Source organism: Lolium perenne, chromosome 2 (assembly GCF_019359855.2).
Source record: "Lolium perenne isolate Kyuss_39 chromosome 2, Kyuss_2.0, whole genome shotgun sequence".
NCBI classification, from domain to species: domain Eukaryota; kingdom Viridiplantae; phylum Streptophyta; class Magnoliopsida; order Poales; family Poaceae; genus Lolium; species Lolium perenne.
This window is the reverse complement of record NC_067245.2, coordinates 240,817,857-240,827,518: the sequence shown is the minus strand read 5'-3', so window position 1 is coordinate 240,827,518 and position 9,662 is coordinate 240,817,857. Positions and strand designations below refer to the sequence as shown.

The 9,662-nt window shown below is 48.9% G+C and overlaps 1 protein-coding gene across 1 annotated transcript; it reads right to left on the bottom strand.

Moving 5' to 3' along the window:
- Positions 1-2,161: 2,161 nt before the first annotated feature.
- On the bottom strand, positions 2,162-3,276 carry LOC127335393 (uncharacterized). The gene has a single exon (XM_051362048.2). The coding sequence runs from the start codon at positions 3,074-3,076 to the stop codon at positions 2,279-2,281; it is 798 nt and encodes a 265-aa protein (XP_051218008.1). The 5' UTR covers positions 3,077-3,276; the 3' UTR covers positions 2,162-2,278.
- Between the last annotated feature and the right edge of the window lie 6,386 nt (positions 3,277-9,662).

The following is a 9,662-nucleotide window of genomic DNA, read 5'->3' as shown; positions in this document are numbered from 1 at the left end:
CCGCTATCCTACGATTATGCATGCACCCATGTTAGGTAATAAACTCCTTCGTCGTATCCTCCAATCGTGTAGACACATTCCTAAAAAGGTCTCGATCCGTCGTACGCTGCAGCGAGAATAATAAACGAAGCAAAGCGTACATCGATAAATAGCCTGCATAAGAGAAGAATTTTTATCACTAAAAACCTTGTCATTTCTACATAGCAAAAACGACCGTAAGAATGCAATCGCTCCCACCTAGATATTTTAAACCTAGGATCCACGACGTTGAGCCAATTGCCAAATATATTTGCAATGCTTCTTGGCCGATATATGGTAGAACCAATCTGAATGTTGACCATATAGACCTAGCGAACTGATACTTGAACAAAATGTGTTTTATCGTCGCATCTTCGTGACAGAAAACACATTTCTTGCATCCATGCCAGTTTCGTCGAGCAAGGTTATAATTAGTAAGAATAACACCACGTCGAAGATACCATGCAAAAAAACCTTAGTTTTTACTGGTATCTTCGTTTTCCAAATGGCCTTATTGTTGAGGACCGGTTGAACAGGTTCAATTAGTGCTTTATACATTGAGTTTACCGAGAAAACACCGTTCTTGGTAAGGCCCCAACGAAATTCATCAGAGCCCTAAATCAATTGGACTGAAACTAACCGAACAAGTAGCTCATTCTAAGATGCCAATCAGGGTCCAATAAGATCTCGCCTGAACGACACAATAGGTGACATATAACTATCTGGAGGTTGTAAAACCAATCCCCCTTTCCGCGCAGCCCAACCGTGACGAACGCCACCTGCTTCTTCTTCCCACAGCCTCGTCACCATCGATTCCTCGTATTTCACCGCTGCCCCACCAAATAATCACTAGATCCGTCGTTGGGCTCGTCCATGTTCCCTCAGAGAATTGCGTTCGAATTACGATGACCCGCATCGGGATACCACCGCGTCGCCTCCCCAAGAGCTCGACATGTTTTCGTGGCATTTGGCTGGGGCAATTTGGTTAATGCGCTGCCGAGATTACGGTGGACGGCCAGAGTTGGTTGCTTGGCACCTCCACATCGTCGTAGCGTGTCGTTGGCACGTACAATACGGTGGCATGGAGGTTCGGGTGGCCGTGGTCGGAGCTTAATTTCCCCGATGTGGAGAGCCGGGTGTACGCTGAGTTCATCGTGCCAGATGTGCCGATGGTCACCTGCGAGCTAGATAGGGAGGAATGTCAGAGCCGTGAGTACCCGGAGCTTATGCAGTTGGAGGTGGAGTACTACGCTATGAGGGATACGCAATGAAGAAGAAAGCCGTGGAGCAGGAGGCTGGACCCTCCATCATCTCGTCGAACTGTGATGAGTTGGACTCGGACTTCTGGAATGACCTTGGCGCCTCTACGACTGGGAGATGATCTCTAAACATGGTGCGTATCGTGTCGAAGTCAAGGACTAGTGTTCGTCCGAGTCAAGTTCCAGTGGCTATCGACGTCTAGGTAGTGTGTCTCGAAATATGAAGTGCCGGAGCCAATGTATGTAATGTCGAAGTCGATGTCATGTTCTATGCATCGTTAAAGTTGAGTTTAAACATATCGAACTATCGAAATAGATTATGTAGAAGCGTTGAAATAAAGTTTAAATTGTTGAACTCAAAGTTTAAAATGTAGAAGAAGAAGTAGAAGAAGAAGAAGAAGAAGAAGAAGGGTTTGAAGTGGTGATCGTGCACTATTTTTGCATCATTTTGTAAACCGAAAACTAACCTACTATATTCCACTTGTTGATAATGTGTAATTCCTGCTATACATCATCTGTTAGAGTGATATTCCACTTTGTTGGTAGTAATGTTTAATTCCTGCTAGGCTGCAATACATCATCCGTTGGAGTGAGTCCTCGGCGGGCGGGCAGGCTTGTCTTGTTGTGAACATTGGTGCTTAATTGGGGTGCGGGTATAGTACCTCTGCAGTGTGCAGTACCCAACGGTATGCATGGTTCGTGTCGGTTCATGCTTTGATGCCGATCACACGTACTCGCATTTACCACGATTGGCCGATTAAATGCTTAGCCGAGGCGCCCTCGCCGCCGTTGCTTGCTAGCCGTTGCGTCGGGCGAATGGCACGCAAAAGGAAATGCAGAATCAGAAGAGGGCCTGGCAAACACAGCAAAGGACAAGGCAGCCGGAACACCTGTAACGTCTCCAGATTTGTTCATGCGTGACATCGATCGATTAACACCACAAGTGAGAAGAAAACGAAAACGACAAGAGAGTGAGTGAGAGGAAGGAAGGAAGCTTCACGCTACGCTACGCTACTCAACTCATCGAGGAATGCTCTGTCCGTCCGTGGCGTCTCCGCCACCGCCACCGCCTCGTCCTCGCCTTCCTCCTCCTCGGACGACTCCGGTAGGGCCATCCTCCGCAGCGGGCTGGGGCCGAGGCGCCGGCGCTTGGACGACGCCGCGTGCCGCCGCCGGATCACCTCCATCTGGCTCCGCCGCCGCGAGGCCACCTCGTCCACCACCAGCCGCCGCATCAGCACGTCGTCCGTCAGCGACTTGCCCCGGAACACCGGCCGCCGCTCCACGCTGCCACCCCTCTGCAGCGGCTCGGCGCGCGGCGGCGGGGCCACCAGCGGGTTGGCGTTGTTGCCCAACCCTGACCCGGACGCCGACGCCGACGACGCGCGCGGGTAGCTGTAGCTCCGGCGCGGGGCGGCCGCGTCGCCCGCCTGGAAGTAGAGCGACTGCTCGTTGTAGGAGGAGATGGGCGCGCACAGGCACACGCGCGTGAACGACGCCGCCACGTTCAGCGACGACGACTTGCGCAGCCTGCCCGGCCCGGACGCCGCCCCCGCTCCCGCCTTGCCGGTCCCGGTCGCAGAGGCTGACACGCCCGCCGCGGCCGCCGCCTTCGACGTCGGCGCCCCCGCGGCAGCGGGCTGCTTCCAGATGAGGAGCAGCAGCTCCACCGCGCGCTGGTACCACGGGGACTTCTTCGACAGGTCCCTCGCTCTCGCCGCGCCGCCGTCCTTCGACTTCGACCTAGCTTGCTGTGGGTTCTTGGCCATGTTTTGCAGCAGGAGGGAGTGGAGAAACATCTGGGCAGCTGGCGCGCGGGTGGGAACTGAGGTCACCTCAGGCTGTCACATTCCCTCCTAGTATCGGCATGCGAATGAGCAGCCATGGCGTGGAGGTAGGTGTGCGTACCGGGAGAGTTGGTTAAGTTGAGGCCTCGATGAGGGGGGCACTTTGGTCATGCTGTGTACTTGCACAGCAGATCGAGGATGGCATGTCAAAGTTCTATGGAGGGAATGAGACCTTTTTTCGGGGAGGGACCCTTCCAAAGCTTAACTACGGGACACCAAGGCCCAGCCCAGCAGACGGTGGGGGGAAGAGAGCTCAAGATTTGATGATTGTACTGTACATATAGCATAGCATAGCATTTGTATGTGCAATGCGAAAACGTATTTGATGTACTCCCACGTCGAGATTGACCTTGCTCTCTAGCTGTGAGCTTTTCCAAGTGCTTAGCTTGGTCCTGGCAGGAGCAATGCTTTGACAAAGGTAATGCAGTTACTCACCCTTGCAATATTTACTAGCTATGCAGTATGCACACATGTAGAAGTACAACTACCTTCACAAAAAGTTATGGCATGTTTGATTCAAATGATTTTAAATCACAGATATAGAAAAAAAAATGCATGTGAAATCCTACAAGAATAAAAAACGCAAGAATAGTTGCAGAAGTCGTTTGGTCACCACACGAAAAATGCAGAAAATTTTATAGAGATTGAAACATGTGATAGTTGTCTTTTTTTCGAGAAATATGCCAAAGATGTACCGTATCTACATAGCACAAACTCCAAAACCAGACTAGTCCAAAGACAGCCATCCAAGACAAAACAACTACTCCCCCATCCTAAAATATAAGGCGCCTAAGGTTAGTCAAAAGTCAACATCTTCTAACTTTGATCAAGTTTTACAAAAAAATATAAACATCTACAATACTAAATCAATATCAATAGACTCAGCATAAAGTATATTTTCTCAAAGTATTCATTTCATATTTTAGTTTGAATATTTTTTCCTAAATTGTTGGTCAAAGTTATTAGGATGTTGGATTTTGACCAATCTTAGGCGCCTTATATTTTGGAATAGAGGGAGTACAATGCAAAAGAGTGTGCCCTACACGAAAAACATTGGCGTGTCTCGACCGACGTCGGTCACCTACGATGAACAACACCTTCGACTGAACTTCCCTTGTCGATGCACCGTCCACCCCTAATGCCGAAAAGGAGGTGGTAGGTCGATGTCAGGATTTGATTCATCGTGAGGCAGGCACCATCTTGGGTTCACCAGTGACGACATGCGTTGCACCGCTGAAGCTCAATCTTGGAGAACGACGAACACCGGAGGAGAGCAACATAGGACCTCCAAGCCATGTCAAACATGATGCTCCCAACAGAGGTACGATGTCGAGGACGCCGTCATCGTGCTGGTCATGCACCGAATCTAGGCTTTCGCTTGGAGATAACTACCAACTCCGAAACGAGTGAGGGAGATGGTGACACACCTCGATGATGCCTCCAAGGAGAGGAATGACATCCACGTGTGCCGTCACGGCCAGCCCGAGTAGGACGTTCATCCGTATCGTCGTCCAACTCAAAACCTCCAAGGATTGGGGGCATCATCTCCCACGCGTAGGCCCACACCGCCTCCACCGGCCACCACATCACCTTGCCATAGTAGTCGCAAAGCCTTGGTCAACCAACACTCCGCACAGGCTGAGAGTAACGCGCACCTTCGACCTCCAACCTGGACCAGGGACAACAACATCCCACAACCTCCGATATGCTGCTATGGGCATTACCCGCTCCAGGGAAGCACCCATGCGACGCTCCCAGAACCATCCTAGATCTAGTACTTGCGCCGGCGAAGGCAACCGAGACCTCCCATTGCCGTTCTCTTCGCCACACCCTCGATGCCCAGTGACGTCCTTCCTTCGCGAGAAAGGGGTACGTCATGGTTCGCTGCCCACAGCCGCCGCCTTTGATGACCGGGAGAAGTAGATCAGTGTGCTCCTCGCGCAAGAAGCCCGGAAGGAAGTCTAGCTATGTTTGGTCTGTAATGAGAATTATACATGTCATAGCTGTCAATTTGTCATAGACACATAGGAAATTTCCCAAGAGGTCTAACTTCTTGCTATAAATCCTATGAAATTGTGTACTTATATGAAAGAAATCTATAGAAATTTTGGATGGTTCAATCCTCTGAATCAAATAATCTCTCTAAAAAAAACTCAGTGGGTAAATATCCTAGAAAATTTCTTTGAAAATCTTTTTAATAGAACGGACCCTCATGTGCCTTAATATGCAGTCTTCTTATGTGACAGAACTACCAAGTACAGTGGTGTCCACAAGTGTGCATAATATACGTTATCGTGCATCCATGATTTCGGGAGAGACCAAACCAAACACTCCGCGGAATTCCAGCGCTACACTCTCTGATAACAACTCAAAGATATATATATTCAGCGCATAGCCTTTTTTGCAAGCTTCTTCGACACTGCTGTCTTCCCTTCCCTTTGTTGCATGTTAGCCATGCATCTGCCTTTTCCTTTAGCCATGATTCTCACCAAGCAATGCAATGGCCGGGCGGATCAGCTACTGAATTTTAAAACCCCAGCAGCGATGGGCCAAAGCAAACGCTAGCTTTTCTGCATCGACTGCATGATACCAGTATCATATACGCTGCTGTTAGTCTAGCAAAGAACCAACGGCCACTAAAGTACACGCCTACTGGGCTACGCTAGCTGCATATAGGAGGTAGTTAAAGGCTCGATCGCTTTAGGCTCTATTGTAATCTCTCGTGTCGGCCAAATCGATTGAGTACGTGTAAACAGTACGTATACTTAATTACTACCGCGGGCTACAGTATTTGTACTTGTACATGTCTCTGCATTTGTAGCTGTATCTCTGCAAAGATTCCTTCCGATCCTCGTTAGATATGTACTTCCTACTACGGCTACTTCAAATTGCTAGGGGATTGATCAAGCCATTTTGATGTTCTCCTCTTGTTCTACTTTAATTGCACAATGAATTTTGTCCGTATGTACAAATTTGAAATTGAAATGGTTTTTTTTTTTTTTTGACGGGGAATGGTTGGGTGTGCAACACCGGTGGTCGATCGGGTGTGTTTTTCGTCTATCAACTGCTTCTGAGGTATATATGCAAAAGCTAACCGATTGGCACATATTTGATGTGTTCAGTGTTTATGGTATGGTGTGTCTATTTCTAAGTTGAGATTTTCTTAAGTTTCAGTCACCTCGGAAAAGTGCAACTCAGTCTAGTTGCACATTTTTTGCAGAAAAATACAATTGCACATTTTTAACAGAAAAATGCAACTCAAACACTTTTTTTTAAGTAACTTAAGCTTAACTGAAACATAGCAAAACCATTAGGATATACTAGTGCTTAACAGCTTAAGGTTTTACGTTGTAACCATTCAAGTTCAGTGACTGAGGAACGGCGTGCCCTAAGAGTATCCCCACTCGTCTCCCCGACGAGGCCCCCGAGCGACGATTTTCCCATCCGGATGGCGTAATTCGGCCCCGTCCCCCCCCCCCCCCCCCCCCCCCGGTTTCTCGATTTCATCCGGATTCGGGCCTAAATCCATCCGGCGAACCCACGCAAACCCCGGTTCCCCGGGTTCTATCGGGGAGTCCGGACGAGTGAAAAGCGGGGAAGGGCCCGATCTGTCGGCGACTCGACACACGAACCCCCCACCGCCACCTCGCTCAAAATCTCCCCCACCCCTCGTATCTCTCTCGCCGCCGACACCACCCCGCCGGCTTGTTGCCCAGATTCAGCCGTCCCTCCTTCCCCACCTGGCTATATTCCGCCGTCTTTCGACGATGGCCTATCTGGCTGCTCCTCCACCGGTCTGTTTTCCGACGACGGCCTACTCCTCGTCGTTCGCGGCTCGGCTTGCCTCGACCACGCCCGTCAGGTGTTCGTCCATTTGCCTCGCCGGTCATGGACTCGGACGAAGAGGAGGGGCAGATGTTCGTCGAGGTTATGGGAGAAGAGATGGTCTGGTGGAGCACATATGGACGCTCTGAGGCAACGCCAACGCCAACGCCGACGCCGACGCCAACTAGTCTGTCTTAATTTGTTTCAAAACTTGTGAAATTGTGTGCTTCATTTGTTTCAGCACTTGTTAAACATTGTACTGATTTTCGCCGATTTTGTTTCAGCAATTTTCTGACTCTTGTTCGCCGAACTTGTTACATTTTATGTCGAATTTGTTTGAAATATGTCAAATGGGCGATGTTGGGGGTTTCCTGCCGGGGGGGGGGGGCTGGAACTTCGGCACTCCCCAGGCCAAATTTTCGTCCAATCCGAACGAAGATTTCACCGGATTTGGGCGTGGGGAGTGCCAACGAGTGGAGATGCTCTAAGGCCTAGCCGACGTTGAGAGGAGAACACAGGATCATGCATGGAGGGGATAGGAAATCCAGTCGAGAGGCCACAATTGTTCCTGTCGTAGAATACGTACATGTGTATTGATATGTATGTATACTATACACAAGTACACATGCTCCATGATGCAAACTATGCATTAAGAACTAATCAACCTTTTGAATGGTGTGGTATGCAATCGGCCGGGAATTGTTTTCTCGCCAGTGGATCGATCGTCGATCGATGGAGGGAGCCATGATGATATCCGTGTTGGATCGGAGGTGTAAAAGAGGGGAAAGAAGTGAAAGCTATAGGCCATGAGAAAGGCGAGGAAAAAGGGCCATGATCGCTTCTTCGACCTCGATGCCTTGCGCTGGCTGGCCGGTCTCGCCGCTGGCTAAAGATGGAGGATCACATCCATCATACGGTTGGTTTGGTTTCATCGTACTTTAGCTTTAGACCAAGCTTGCTGTCCTGCCGTCACTGAACATGCACGTCGCAAAAGCAGATCAGCTGATGCCGGATGGAATGCTGATCCGGCATTCCGGCCCCTGACGGATCGACCACCGTTAAGGGACTACTGGAGTACTAGCGAACCTTCATGCAAACTATCGCATTCAGATCGATCGGCAAGACGGCCGGCAATTCGTGCTCGCGTGCTAGAATCTTGCTTGGACCTGACCAAAATCTCTGGTAATCTTGGAGTATAATGGCATGCATTGCTTTGAGCTCTCGTCTGGAGAACTTTGTTCAGCCAATGATCTCTGCCAGAAACCCTCCTCTACTGCTCTCTTGTTCTGCGCAAGCGGGGCCACGCAGCAGCCTCATGAGTTCTGCAAAGCTCTTTCGCTAGCTAGACCGCCCGTACCAAGGCATGAGGTTCCCTTTGGCGTCGGCGCAGGAGGCATCTGTTGCATCTCAGTACCTGTTATGTTGTGTTGTGTTCTTTCAATGCAGGAAAAGAGGCCGAGCCTCTGTTCCTGTGCAGTGGGAGAAAGAGCTTTGGCCGCCATGGCAGCCGGCCGGTCTCCTGGTCAAAAGCCTGGTCACCGAAGGCGCACAGGACAGGCGCTTCATTTGCCGGCACATCGTCGGCATGGGCCTCCTCTCACGTCGCCGATGGCTGGTACATGCGCTCATCAAACTATCAATGGAGGGGACAGCGGCAACTACCCCGGCCGGCCGGCCGTGGGTCCGAATCAATCGAGTTCGCCGTCTCCCTCCCTGTCTGCGTGTTCGTCATTCATAGGACGTGCATGCTTGCCATTTCGCTTCCTGTTGGAGGCAAAATAAAGATGGCAATTGCAGGGTAGAGTATCATACCAATGGGTCCAAAATACGTAGCAAAATCTCGGTTAATTTACTGTGCGGGTCTAAAATCCGTATTTGTGAATCTCTAAAAAGTTTAAATAATTTTTTTGCATATAGAAGATGCATGTATGTACTTTCGTGCCATTTTTTATAATTAAATTTGAAAGTATGTAACTTAAGCAAAAATAATAAGTTGATGATGAACAGTATGAAGGAAACTCACCCCTCCCAAAAATTTATGTAACTTTGGGATCAAAGTAACTAGGTACTATCAGACTAAGTTTAATCGGGTTCCGCTAAACCCATGTCATCCCAAAAAATTTCTATAGCCGGTGGATACAAACTTCTACCTATACACATACCTATGGGTATAAAACTTATCCATACTCATACCTGACGGATACCTGTACTCATTGGATACCCGACGGGTAGGTCAAATAGCTTATTCACAATTTTACATTTATCGATAGCAAATTTGATAAAAGAAATAAATTATCTCAACTCAATTACAGGTAGTTAAATATATAACAATTATTAAAATATCAAAATCATAACCTCATATTCTAACTCATAAGTCAACGAGAGTATACACGTCACATCAAAAAGTGATAATAAATGGGTAGGGTATGGGTTTACCCGCATGTACGAGGCTATATCGTGCCCTATTTATGACTTAACAGCTAGGATATAGTACTTTTACATTGGGTAGGGTATGGGTTTGCCCTATTTACATATGAGTGTAAAAATGTATCCATACCCTACCAATATGGATACGATATCGCGGTTACCCGTATCCATGAGTAAAATTGCCATTCTTAGATGAAAACGCAACGGGGCACGAAGGAGGGCCTCCATGCAGGGTGCTCCTTTACACTGATCGGGTCGGTGCGTACGGGGTGCCGCACACCTCCAA

Bases quoted from the DNA above. Each gene is read 5' to 3' on its own strand.
- LOC127335393 (XM_051362048.2), bottom strand. From the start codon at position 3,076: ATGTTTCTCCACTCCCTCCTGCTGCAAAACATGGCCAAGAACCCACAG.